This window comes from Typopeltis vanoorti, chromosome 1, assembly GCF_054136105.1.
Source record: "Typopeltis vanoorti isolate ZY-2024b chromosome 1, IOZ_Tvanoo_1.0, whole genome shotgun sequence".
Classification (NCBI taxonomy): domain Eukaryota; kingdom Metazoa; phylum Arthropoda; class Arachnida; order Uropygi; family Thelyphonidae; genus Typopeltis; species Typopeltis vanoorti.
This window is the reverse complement of record NC_143549.1, coordinates 101,718,540-101,733,180: the sequence shown is the minus strand read 5'-3', so window position 1 is coordinate 101,733,180 and position 14,641 is coordinate 101,718,540. Positions and strand designations below refer to the sequence as shown.

At 36.1% G+C, this 14,641-nt stretch overlaps 1 protein-coding gene across 1 annotated transcript in view; it reads right to left on the bottom strand.

Moving 5' to 3' along the window:
* LOC150110257 (dynein axonemal heavy chain 5-like) overlaps window positions 1-14,641 on the bottom strand; it is a 972,373-nt gene that overhangs the window by 379,879 nt on the left and 577,853 nt on the right. The window contains exon 47 of the mRNA XM_090394637.1: window positions 8,441-8,550. Within this exon, the coding sequence (XP_090250763.1) occupies window positions 8,441-8,550 (110 nt within the window). The remainder of the gene's footprint in view (window positions 1-8,440; window positions 8,551-14,641) is intronic.

Sequence of the window (14,641 nt, the reverse complement as noted above, 5' to 3'; positions counted from 1 at the left end):
GGTGATATGATTGAGACATTCAAATTACTGAAGGGTTTCTATAAGATTAATCCAGAAGATATTTTTGAGAATAGGACTGGTGGTGGGAGGACTAGGGGCTATACATGGAAGCTGGGCTAGAATGTGGTTAGCAGTGGGTGTTAGAGCTAGGTTTTTTACTTGGAGAGTAGTGAATGAGTGGAATAAGCTGCCAGAGTCTGTTGTGGGTGCTATGACTGTGAATGAGTTCAAGGCGTGGTATGACAGATACTGTGTGAATTTCTAATAGTTGTTTGTGACATGATGTTAGAGCCTCCCTCGATGAGCCTGTCGACTCCATGGAGTTGCCCAGAATAATAATAATAATAATAATATACCGGTTGCCAAAAGGTATCACACCTTATTATTAAAATTCTCTGGATTAGAGATAGTTGATGGAAGTTTTTTTCACTTGGTTATGCTACCAATTATATATTTGGTTTAATCCTTTATCGAAGTGTAAGCAAACAAAGTTTGCGCCTTAAGTATTTTCAGGACTGGGGCATCTTGTAGCAAAGGTGGTATAATTTCTCATCATTTCCCTTAGTATCTTTTAATACAAAGCACATATCCAAGCATAACCAAGTGAAAAAACTTCCATCAACTATCTCTAATCCAGAGAATTTTAATAATAAGGTGTGATACCTTTTGGCAACTGGTATATATATATATATGGAAATATAACTTCTCCATTATTTCCACTTAGTATCATCACCTCTGGATCTGGCTCCCACTGAAGAGACCATTAAGGGTCAGTTGGAAGCTTCGGTGATGGAGGGGAATGCTGTAGCCAATGAAGTTCTAACTGAGGCTCGGCTGTTGCTGTTACCCAGGAAGAGAGGTAATGGATGGCAGTGCTGTAGCCCATGAAGTTAACTGAGGCATGGCTGTTGCTGTTACCCCTCAGATGAAATATGAGCAGTTCTGCTGGGTGGTGGGGGTAAGCCTGCCACTGGGTAGAGCCAAATGCTGAGAGTTCTTCTCAGTGACAGGGTGAGCCTGTTACTGAGGGGAACAATGCTGAATTTTGATCCTTTGGGTAACTCATTGTTGGGTGATCCAGGGGATCTCACAAGTTTTTGGAGAGGTAACCCTGCACTTAATACAGGGAAACCAGTCTGGGTAGTGACCCTTCCCATAATGCATAGCATTATACATACCCATAATGGATATGTGCTTTGTATTATGGGACAGTAAGGCAAGTGGTGAGAAGTTATACCACCTGTGCCACGAGTTGCCCCAGTCCTGAAAATACTTCAGGTGCAAACTTTGTTTGCTTACACTTGGTTAAAGTATTAAACTAAATATATAACTGGTAGCATAACCAAGTGAAAAAAACTTCCCATTACTAGCTAGTTAAAGCAAAACAAATCCAAGATTGTCTGCTATAGACTTAAATAGAGACTTGGCAGCTAATGGGATAATGTTTCTGACATGACAGTCTGTCAAAGAGTGTGAAGTAGGCAGATCTGCCCCACAGACCAAAAAGGAAACAACTGTTGATAACGGATATGCAGGAAAAGAGGCTCCAGCAGGCAAAAGTGTACAAAGATTGGTGAAAAGTGGAAGAAGGTCATATTTTCAGATGAGAGCCATTTCTTTGTCTAAGGAGAGCAAGTACCCTATATTTGCAAATCAGCAGCTGAGAAGACCTCTTCCACCAACATTCAACAAGCTCCTAAACACCAAGCTAAAAAGATGTTCTGAGGTTGTTTTACACATGATGGTCCAGGATCACTTGTGCCTGTTGATGCTATGATAAAAAGTGACCAATACCTAAAAATATTGGAGAAAAGAGTGGTCCCACAGATCCAGAAAGACAAAGAACTCATCTTCCAACAGGATCTCTTGCTCCATGCCACACTTCAAAAAAAAATGAAAGAATTCCTCAAAAATCACAACATCCAATTGATTCAGTGGCCAGGTAACTCTCCTGAAATTAGCCCAATAGAAAATTTGTGGGCCATAGTGAATAAGAGACTTGGATAACTGTGATACAAAGGATAACTTAATATAATCAATTATAAAAGTATAGTTTTGAAATGTAAAAATAAGAAAAATATTATACATTTGTAGAGTCCATGCCTAACTGTATTAATGAACTTATTAAAATTATTATTATTACGGGCAACTCCAGGGAGTCATTAGACTCGTCGAGGGAGGCCCCAAATCATATTCATCACAACTATTCAACATTCATACAGTATCTATCATACCTTGCCTTAAACTCATTCACTGTCACAGCATCCACCACAGACTCTGGCAGCCCATTCCACTCATTCACCACTCTAAAAGTAAAGAACCCAGATCTAACACCTTTACTAACCACACATTTGCCCAGTTTCCATGGATGTCCCTTAGTCCACCCACAACCAGCCCTGTTCTCAAAAATATCTTCTGAATTAATTTTATAGAAACCCTTCAGTAATTTGAATGTCTCAATCATATCTCCCCTCCTCCGCCTATCAACCAATTTTTGCAACTCACAAATCCTCAACCTGTTCTCATAAGGTTCATTCCATAGACCTGCTATCATCTTGGTCACTTGCCTCTGGATCCTCACAACCTCCTCCCCATCAAGAAGAAACCTAGGTGACCAAATATGGGCACAGTAGTCGAGATGGTGTCTTATCAAGGCTCGATACAGAGGAACAATAACCTACTTGTCAACGTATTCTTCAGCAACCAAGTGATTTGATGAGCTGATTTGGCCACTTTTGCAATGTGCCCCCTAAACTTCAACTCCTTATCCACCAACACTCCTAAATCTCGTGCCTCATCAATTTCCTGGAGTACAGTTCCACCAATGTAGTAAACTGCTGCTAATCTTTTCACCCCAAAATGTATAACCTTACATTTTGCCACATTAAATTGACATCCATTCTCCTTAGCCCAGACCTCCAATCTAACCAAATCATCTTGCAAAATTTTGACATAATCTGCATTCACTATTGCCCTACCCAACTTTGCATCATCTGCAAACAAATGAACTGTTCCTTTCAGATCCTTTCCTATATCATTAATGAACGAATTAAACAGCAGTGGTCCAAGAACAGATCTTTGTGGCATACCACTAGTCACAAGCCGTCTTTTGGACTCAACTCTTGAATAAACCACTCTCTGGTATCTCTCCATCAACCAACCTCTTATCCATCTCACCAACCCTATATCCATCCCCATATGCTTCAATTTACTGATTAGAATTCCATGTGGCATTCTGTCAAAGGCCTTAGCAAGGTCCAGTAGAATCACTGTAAACCCATTACCCTTATCCAGTTCAGCCGCCACTGTGTTATAATATGTGAGCAAGTTACTGTCCCCAATACAGTATCCCATTTTCATCTATCCAATCTTGTATTTTCCTCTTGACTATTTTCTCCAAGACCTTGATAATGATTCCAGTTATGCTGATTAGCAGGTAATTTTCAACAGCAGCCTTGGAACCACCTTTATGCAGTGGAACTATTCCCCCCCCTTTCCCTCCCTTGGGACTGACCCAGACCCAAGGCTCAAATTAAACAAAATGGTCAAGGGCACTGACAATTCTTTAGCCGCTTCACGTACGACACGAGTTGGTATACCATCCAATCTCACAGATGTATTGACATTGAGGTTCTGTGATAGACTAGTTACCTCTACTTCATTCATCACAATTCCAGTATAAGCTGTTGGTTCTTCCATTCGTGCAATGTCACCACCTGGATGATATACTCTTGCAAAGTGCTCGCTCAGTAATTCCACTATATCAACTGATTCAGTTACCTCCCTACCCTCAGCATTTTTAAAATCATTCTGCCATGAACATTTTTCCTTTTACTTGTAACATATTGAAAAAACTGTTTGGGATTCTCTTTAACCTGCATGGCCATTTTTCTTTCGTAATCCGCTTTTGCTTTTCTTACCACCCTTGTTACCATCCTGGCCTGAGCTTTACAATGTCCCTGTGCCTGTTGGTCACCTTTCTTATTAGGAACAGAGGAGCATATATAAATTATTGGGTAAAGTTGGAGTTTAATTTTTGTACTTATTTTCTGTTGAAATTAAAAAGTTTCTTTAAAATATGAGTGTTTGGATTAATTTGTTCGCCACTGTAAATCAGCCTAATCTGAATAAATATTGGATGCATGAAATTTCCCAAAATATGGGAAATATTAATTATTCAAGTTCCCAGTTTACAACCAAGGTCTCCAACAAGTACTGATAGAGTACAATCCCACCTAGTTAGGGCTCTACTCATTTGTCCATGTTTCATTAAGTTTTGTTTTGCTTTTATGTGTATGTTACAGGTTTCAGATTGTTTTTCTGAAGATGTCTCTGACTGAGATAAAATATTGAAGAATTAAGTAGTGTTTTTAATCCTTTATTAGTGCAGTATTACTCATTAAGCCTTCAACATAAATTCCTCCCAGCACTTCGGTCTTAGCATGTACATGATAAGCCAAGATTTGTTAATGAGTATTTTTGATGTACTAATTCAACAGTAGCAGCCAACGTGATGAGCTCTGTGGCACACTACTGGTTACGTCTCTTTATGAACTCTACCATTAAATAAAAGAGTTAAATTTTAGAAGTTTCATTCTTAAAAATAAATGACTGGATCCAAAAATGCAGAGAAGCAAAGGAGAAATGAAGAAAAGCAGAGGAAGACTAAAGTGAAGATGGTAGAATGGTCCTGAAAACCATGGCTTTATAAGCAACTAGGTTTAAAAGCAGGAGCAGAAGAAGAAATTCTTAATGCTGTTACAAGTAGAACTACAGTTATCCATTTGTTCTAATATTAGCAAGTATGAACTATACATCTGGTATAGTCATCAAGGTAGTGAAAAGGCTGGTCAGGAATTGTACATGAAGGTGGATAAATAGCACTATGGTTCTCTGCATAGGATAGTATGATTTTCTTAAGGATAGATCTTGCTTTATCAATCTACTCGGATTCTATAATAGAGTGACAGTAGAGATGGATTAAGGGAAATGGATGTACATACTTTCAGTTGTGCCAAAACAGTTGATAGAATACCCCATATGAGGCTGCTATGCAAAGTCAAAGGGATGGATATGCATAATAGACTTGTGACACAGACTGAAGAGTGGCTGACAAAATAGGTCAGCCACATACAGCTGAGAAGGGTGGCAGATGTGATAAATATATCTAATACATCACTTTTCTCCAGCAGTAAGTGTTATGAAAAATTTAGTAAATAGAGCTAGCACAATCTGATCAGACCACAGGAACCTCTCCTAAAATCAAATCACATGGGAGCATTTTTTTAGCCAATGTCTTCTCCCTTTACAAAATCAACAGAATTCTGCATCCACCCTGAATCCCCCCCCCCACAAAAAACAGATAACAAAAAATTTCCTACTATCCCTTACATCTGGAGCATCATAGAAAAAAAAATGCTTTTCTTAATGATACAACTTGCAGACTGCCTTTGAACTATGCCAAAAATTGGCTACTCTTACCCACTTGCCAAAAGATCCTCTCTATATCTATATCATTCATCCTTACGTCTATAGTATTCTCTGCTCCTGCAAACTGAAAGACCAGCAACATCTGAATGAATGAACAGAGGAACTATATCTATTATCTACACTGCAACTATTCTGAAGTGACAGAAAATCCATTGATACAGATCACCAGTTCTAATGGTAAAAAGGCCTTCTATTATACAGCAGCAGCAGCAGATACAAATCTGAGAGACTGGTCCCAGAATCGACTATAGCACTACAGCATTTACCAAATTTATACAAATATGGCTACCTTCCATCCATCCATCAGTGGCTTTAACAGGCACTAAAGTGCCCAGAGCCTTATAAAAATCCTTGAACTTCTCAACCGTAATACGAAGATAAGGCAGTTGTCCCTATGCTTCCAAGTATTCTTGTCTGTAAATTGTGTGTGTTCTACTGGCTGGTTTGCCTGTTCTGAGGGACAAAAAATCTGAGTTTCAAGGAGGAAAAAACCCTTTACCTCCATGTGAGACTGACTAGCTCACCTTTAGTCAAAAGAGACCAGATGAAGGTTCCTCACGTCATGGACGGGAATTGAACTCAGGTCTTTCCGATCAAAGAGCTTCATCTGTACTGACTGAGCTACAGAGGCGCTTAATATGGCTACCTTACCTTACCAAAATTTTGGTAGATTATCATTATCTTGAGATCTTCAGCAGAATGAACATGATTCCATCACTGCACCCACAGAGTGAGCCAGTTAGGGCTTGAGGATCCTGTAATTTTTTACATTCAGTGTTTATCTTCCTGCTACAATGTCTGCATGCACAAGTACAGTTTATGAGGTGTGATTAAAAAGTACAGTGAATGGTAGAATTCAAGAAAGTTTATTAACCTAAATGCAAATATAAATTAATATTCTTCAAAGTAGTTTCCTTTGCTTGCCACACACTTTTCCCAACTCATTTTTTGAAACAGTTCTGGAAGTTATCTTTTTTTTTTTTTTAGATCTTTTAGATGTGTTATTATGGCTGCTTCAATTTCTTGTATTGATGCAAAATGCTTTCTCTTCATCGATTTCAACTTTGGAAAGAGACAGAAGTCCAAGGACATTAAATCAGTTGAATATGGAAGTGCAGGCTGAGAGTAATTTTTTTTATCTGACAAGAACTGTTGAATAAGAAGAGATGTATGGCATGAAGCATTGCTGTGATGCAACATGAAACCATTTTAGTCCATTGCTGCAGTAAATGGCTAAAATTTCAACATACACTGTTCCACAAATGTTACAATACTCCTTTAGAATATTAAAGGTATGAATTCTGTCTACACAGTCCCTTCCAGATCAAAAAAGACTATCAGCAGGACTTTGACACTGAATTTCAACTGACATGCTTTCTTCAGCCAAGGTGAGTTAAGTGTTTTCCATTGTAAACTCTAAATCTTAGTCTTAGGGTCATAAATGCACACTCAAGATTCTATTACTGTTATGATGTTTTGGAAAAAGTTCAGATCTGAAGTCACTTGTTGATAATCGATTTTCATAACATAAAAAATGCAGGTGCAGAAAAACTGTATTTACAACTAAGCAAGCAAACTGATCAACCTGAAACTCATCATGACTAACAGATGGATATAAGATAATGTGATTCCTCTCAGCTTCACTCTCCCTCTGAAAGATCAAGTGCTGGGACTATATTCACTATTCTTTTTGATCACACCTCATATATATTTGTACATAAGCAGATGCTTTGATGAGCAAAGCAAAAAATTGGTCTAAAAATTTTATTATTCCTAGATGTGTGTTTCTCCTCTTAACAGCAAGAGTGATAATTAGCATGCATACCAGAATACTGCGTGTCAATTTACATTTACCTCTCTCTCTCTCTTTCTCTTATGAAGATGGAAAATAAGATAAACAATGCCAAGTTCTCTGGATTTGCCTACCACATTAGCAATGTACAGTCATAAATACAGAAGTAGGGATTGCTGCCAACACAGAAAAAGCACAATAATAACCAGATCCAATCACACCTAAAAAAAAAAAAAGCAAAATATTTTCAATATATTTTTAGTCAATAAAGATGATGTTGAAATCTTGCAGGATGATTTAAAGTGATAGTAGCATGGGCAAAGGAAAATGAGAATGACAATCAGTTTAATGCAGAAAAGTATAGCATGATGCACTTATTATTATTATTATACGTCCAATATGCACAACAGTCCAAATATAATAAGACTATTTGAACTATTGCATATTGGGATATGGATTTTGAGAAAGTGACAATAATGAAGATTTAGAGATGAGTAATCAATAAGGAAATGCTGGCTTATGATCAAGGAAATATAGGTTACCCAGCTTGATAAATAAAAAATAAAGTAAAGAGGAATACAAAAAAAAAGAAAAATTTTGCTAAAAAAATCTTATTATATGAAAACACTGAGAATTTTATATATTTTTTAAATAAATGAATAGGAGGTCATCTCTAGAAATTGAATAGTTTGCTTCTATATTATACCAAAGTAATACTACATGGACAATATGTTATCTATATAATTACATGTGTTCACTGGTTAGATTTACTTTTGTAAGTTTCTGGGAGGAAGTCTCCATACAACACCAGCTTACATATTATCAGTTGAATAGCACTTATAAGTTTCCTTTGCGTCATCAATGAGATTCAAACCACCTACCCAGGTTTTTACAACCAAAGTGCACATTTTTTCTGACTGCTTGACAGAGGCACAGTTGGGCAACATTGTAAGAAAGGGTTGCAAAGATCACCACCTTGCAAGGATGGTAGATAAATTTCCAGTGACTAATTTTAAATGAAGGTGAGACAAATAAAATGATAGCTTAGTGAAAATTATGATACCAAAAAAAAAAAAGGATAATTCCTCTTAGAATGTTGCTAACATGCCCCACTAAATTAATAATGTTTACAGTGAATGCTAATTGTATTCTTCATACCTTAGTCAGCTGCCAAAGAATGCGAGTAAGAGGAATTAAATTCCGCACCATTTCTTGAATTTCATCAGTAAATCCACGTTTAGCACAATAATAACCAGATCCAATCACACCTAAAAAAAAAAAAAAAAAGATGTATTTAAAGATTTTATTTCTGGGAATTATATCCTTCAAATTTACATGTATTTATAAACTTTATAAAGATGATGGGGGGGGGATGACAAGAGAATGTTATTAATGAAAGCAAATGAATTATTGCCTATTCAAAATGAGAAAAAGAGAAGGAAAACAGTTACGAAGTCATGCAGATGTATGAAAAGGACAGGTCAAGAAACATTTGAAGATGACAAAGACAAATCACATACCAAATGTAAGAAGGATAAATGAAATGGATGACTAGGAAATTAAGTAAGAATTTCAAAACAAGAAAAGAAGGAAGAAGAAGATAGCAAGCTGATTTATGAAGAATATAAAGTTAAGGCTAGAAAACTTTTTTTTGTTTTATTTATGTGAATCCAACCCTTAAAAAAGCTATAAAGTTTTTGTACACTCAGAAGGTGTGATTGATGCTACAGAGCTGTATACTTCAGCCACTGCTATAATTTGCACATTAATGATATAGGAAATTATCAGAGGAATTCAGTAGTTTGCTGATGATGCAAACTAGGGTTGAAAAAAAGCCAATAAAGTTTAAATCTTGCAGGATGATTTAAAGAGAATGGCATATAGGCAATGGAGAATATCAAGCAGTTTAATGAATATAATAAGTGCATAATATAATATAATTGGAAAATTTGAAGAGAGAAATGGTAAGATTAAAAATAGCCATATTGTTAATTAGTGAGATGAAAGATGAGACTGCAAAAAATGGAATTGGGTTGGTTCTCAATAAGGAATGGGAAAGAAAAGTAATCAACTCAGTAAAATGTAGCAGCAGATTGATAATCGTAAAACTAGAAGCAAAACCAACAAATATTATAATAATACAAGCTCACATGCCTACTAGCGACCACATGATGAAGTTGAAAGAGTATATGCAGATATGGAGAATTTAATCAAACTCATCAAAAAAAAAGACAATCTTATTGTCCTGGGTGATTAGAATGCGATCATTGGTGATGGCAAAGATAGAAGAGAGAGGTGGGAAAGTATGGATTTGGATGACAAAATGAAAGAGGAGATAGACTTTTTGAGTTTTGCCATCAATTCAATCTGATCATTACTAATACCTGGTATGAGGTACCAAAAAGAAGAAGGTATACTTGAAAAATGGCAGGGAATATAGAAAGGTACCAAATAGATTATATTATAATAAGAAATAGATTTAAAAATCAAGTAAAATCATGCAAAAGTTACCCAGGAGCTGATGTTGACAGTGACTACAATTTGGTTTTATTGAAATACAATCTGAAATTTAAAAAGCTATCAAAACCAAAGAAAAGGCCCAAATGGAACATAGATAACCTGAAAACAGATGAAAACCATAGAAATTATAAACATTAAACCAATGAAAGCTTAAAACTGGAGAGAAAGTGAAAAGAAAAACAGAGAAAAAATGGACTCACTTGAGGGATACAATCATCAAGGCTGCCAATGACTGCATAGGATTAAGGAACAAGTAAATAAAAATGCCATGGATTATTCAGGACATTCTATACCTAATAGATGAAAGAAGAAAACACAAAACCTCCCTAAATGAAGAAAGCAAAGACAAATATAAACACTAAAAAAATATGATAAATAGAAAGTTTACAGAAGCAAAAGAACAATGGTATATAGAGAAATGTAAAGAAATAAAAGATTTAACAAAGACTGGGAGAATCGATAAGGCTTATAACATTATAAAAGGAATAAGCCAGCAAAACAAGACAAGAAGCACAATTATCAAAAATAAACAGGGGAGCATACTTATAGATAGGGAAGAAATTTCAGAAAGATAGAAGGAGTACTTAGAAGATCTATATAGTGAAGAAGATATAGATGCCAAGACTATAGAGGGTGAAACAAGACTTGATGTGGAAGAAATTGGTCCAACTATATTAAAAGATGAATTTGAATGGGGAAATAAATGAATTGTTGGCTAACAAGGCACCAGGATTAATCAGAATTAATAAAATATTCAAGAAACATAACTAAGGCATACCTTAGTTATGTTTATATATACAGGGATCATTTCCAAAGACTTTATACAATGCTCTATTATACTCATTCCTAAAGTAAATAATAAAAACAAGTGTGAAAATCATTGAACAATAAGCTTAATATCACATGCTTTAAAAATATTACTAAAAATTATACAAAAAAGACTAACAAAGAAGGTTGAAGAGTACATTGGTAATGATCAGTTTGGATTTAGGAAACAACAAGGAAGAAGAGAAGCAATCATAGCTCTAAGAACAGTTATCGAAAGAAGATTTGAGAAGAACTAAAATACCCTGATAGTCTTTTTGGACTTGTTGAAAGTCTTCGATAGTATTGACTGGAACCAAATGTTTCACCTGCTAAAAACAATAAAGGTAGATTGGAGCGATAGAAGGCTCATATTTAACCTTTATAAGTGCCAAGAAGCCATTAATATAAACAGCCAGAAATAAAACAAAAACCACAATAGCAAGAATACGCAGAGGTGTAAGACAGGGTTGCTCTTTCATCCGCACTGTTTAATCTCTACATTGAAGATGCAATACATAAATTGAAAGAACTAATAACAAACAGGAATTAAGGTAAATGGAATTGAAATTAAATGGCTACAGTTTGTGGATGACATAGCAATTATAGCTGATAACAAAGACAAACTGAAATCACCCTGACAAAGATGGAGGAAATTTTCACACAGTATAGCCTAAAAATTAATTATAAAAAAAAACAAAAGTATTAATTACAAGTAAAACAAATCCAATGAAAATAAACCTGGAAATAAACAATAACCTAATACAACAGGCATCCTCCTTTAAATATCTTGGAAGTCTTATCATGGCCAAAAAGGCATTCTACAATAGAAGAAAATATAAAGGACTTAGCATTCAGCAAAAAAGGCTAGTGAAAAGCATACATATCGAGCATTGAATAATATGGTTGTGAGGCCTGGATGCTAACCAAACAAGACATCAAAAAGTAGGAGGTATTTGAACTTTGGTGCTGGAGAAAGATGATAAAAATTAGTTGCATGGAAAGAAAAAGTAAAGAAGTTCTAAATATAATTCAAAGAGAGCAGTCATTAATGAATCACATCAATAAGAGAAGAAAAAGTCTAATTAGACACCATCTGAGGCATGGGAAACTGATTACAGAAATAATGGAGGGGACTGTAGAAGGAAAGAGGCAAGTAGACCAACAGTTTCATATATAAATAACATAATGATGCTAACTGGTGCTAAGAGTTATGGAGAGATAAAAAGGAGGTAAAAAGAGGATGTCATGATATGCTACTATAACTACCCAATCTTCAAATTGAAGCACCAGAGAAGAAAAATATAATATTATGCACTAATTATTATTATTATTATTATTATTATTATTAAGTCAGATACTGGAATATTTTTTTATATTTCTTCTGAGATGGCAGGGGGAAAAAAACCCACAGGAGGACCAAGACAAAGTTGAATGGTATAGTCAGAAGTGCCTCAAACGACAGAAATATAATATCCAAGAATACTAGAGTTTTTGACAGACATTAATTTGGAGGAAAAATTGTTTATAGAAAATTAATAACGATGACACTTTTTCGTGTCATGCTATCATAATATCATAATAACATCGGAAATTTCATGGTGATCCCATTCTTCTGCTAGTTCTTTTCTTTTCCATTTGTACTTCTTATGATCGAAAGTTCCCATCTTGAACTCTGCAAGATGTTGATTTGGAGCTTGTTTGAGTGACTCTCTGGAATAAACTTCAGTGAGCTATTTCATGTCATGGAGTAAAGTGAGATCAGGAAGATACAGTATAAGGAGAGAATATTCTGAAAGTAGTAATGAATGCATATGAGATGGTTGGCATACAAATGAGATAGCCTGGGATGTGTGGAGAGTAGATGAGTCTGAAGAAATATGTGAGACAAAGGGTAAAATTAACCAGCCAAAGTGGAGCAGGTGTGGAGAAGTTGTAGATGAGGGATTGCATGGCTTGAACTGGGTTTAAACGAAGAAATGAATTATTAATAAATGCTAGGGAGTATCAGAAACAAAGGTGATGAAATTGTGGGAATGACTGAGTTTATGTACATGAAAATTATTCAAATAAGTGACACATTGTGTTGGAGGAGAATGTTATCAGAAATAGAAATGAAAGGATGTAATTCTTTCATGAGATAGGTGATGATAGAAGAAGAATTACCATTATTATCATTATCATTACGCAAGCTCTCATAGAGTCAAAGACTCATTTGAGAAGACCTTTATCATACACACAACTCATCATACCGTGCTTTAAACACACTCAAATTCTCTGCAGACACCACATTCTCAGGTAAGGCTATCCAATCATTCACAACTCTGAATGAAAAAAATCTGCTTCTCACTCCCCTACTCACACCCTCTTTATACAGTTTCCAGGGATGACCTCTGGTTCTCCCCTGATCTCCCACTATTTTCTGTAGAAACATTCCAGCATTGATCCTATAACAACCCCTTACTAACTTGCAGGTTTCTATCATATCACCCCCCCCCCCTCTTCCTCCTGTCCACCAGAGTCTGCAAATTGCATTTTCTCAATCTTTCCTCATACTCAACATTCCAGAGGTTAGAAACTACCTTAGTCAGTCGCCCTCTGGACCCTTTCCAACATCTCTTTGTCCTTCTGAAAACCAGGTGACTAAATCTGGGCACAATAGTCCATATGTGGCCTAATCAAAGCCTTATACAATGGAACAAGAATCTCCCTACTTCTAAAAGTCAGTGTCCTCCACATCATTTCCAAAAGCGTTTGTGTTATCTTCACAATTTTGGCTATGTGTCCCTTATATTTTAGATCGTTATCCACTATCACCCCCGGGTATCTTATTTCCTACACCTCTGACAATATATCCTCACTAAGCATAAATTCTGCATCCCATCTTTGTTTTCCAAATTTTAAAACCTTACATTTTGCAACATTGAACTCACATCGAAATCTGCTTGCCCAATCACTCAATTTATTCAAGTCTTCTTGCAAGGTCACAACATCTTCACTACTCTTCATTCATCCCAACTTGGCATCATTTGCAAACAACTGAATATCTCCATCCAAATCTTCACCAATATCATTAATATACAAGTTAAACAGTGAGGTGTCACAACTTGTTGATACTTATCAGATAGCCAGTCCAATGCACCAATCTAATATCCAACGACATCTGCTCTAGTTTGACTATCAACTTATGATGTGGTAATCTATCAAAATCCTTTGCGAAATCTAAGTATATTACTGTGTATCCTTCTCCTCTGTCCAAGGAAGCTGTCACCTTATTGTAATAAGTAAGTAGATTACTAAAATATGACCTCCCTTTAGCAAATTCATGCTGTCCATCAAAGATAATACCATTGTTGTCAACCCAATTCTGGAACCTAGATCTCACAAGCTTCTCCAAGAACTTAACCAACACCTGACACACAGACAGGCCTATAGTTTGATGCTTGAGTTCTATCACTTGCTTTATGAAGTGGCATAATTTTGCCCTCCTTCCATTCCTTAGGAACTTGACCCAGTGCAAGACTCATATTAAAAAATATGTGAAGGCCGGTGTCAACTCCCTGGCACATTCCTTCAGAATACGTGGTGATATATATCAAGTCCCACGGCCTTATTAACATCTAGTTTGCTCACCTCCCCATGCACCTCTTGCTCACTTACAGTCAGTCACTCCTACTCATCATCAACTGCTCTCAATTTCTCCATGAAGTCACATTCACAAGATTGAAAGACCTTTATGAACTGTTCATTAAGTATCTCCACCACATCTTCTGCAACAGCTGTCTTTATACCATTTATTCCAATCAATGTCATCTTTCCATAATCAGTCTTTCTTTTGCTGGCTACATGTCGAAAGAACTCCTTAGGATTCTTTTAGGCTTCATTAGCTAACTGTTGTTCATGCCTCGCTTTAGCTACCCTCACCAACCAAGTTACCTGCCTTTTCTGGTCTTCGATATCCTCACAGTATTGGTTATTTCCACTTCTCTTATGCTGCCTCCATAATGCCATTTTTCTCTGCTTATATCTTTGCCT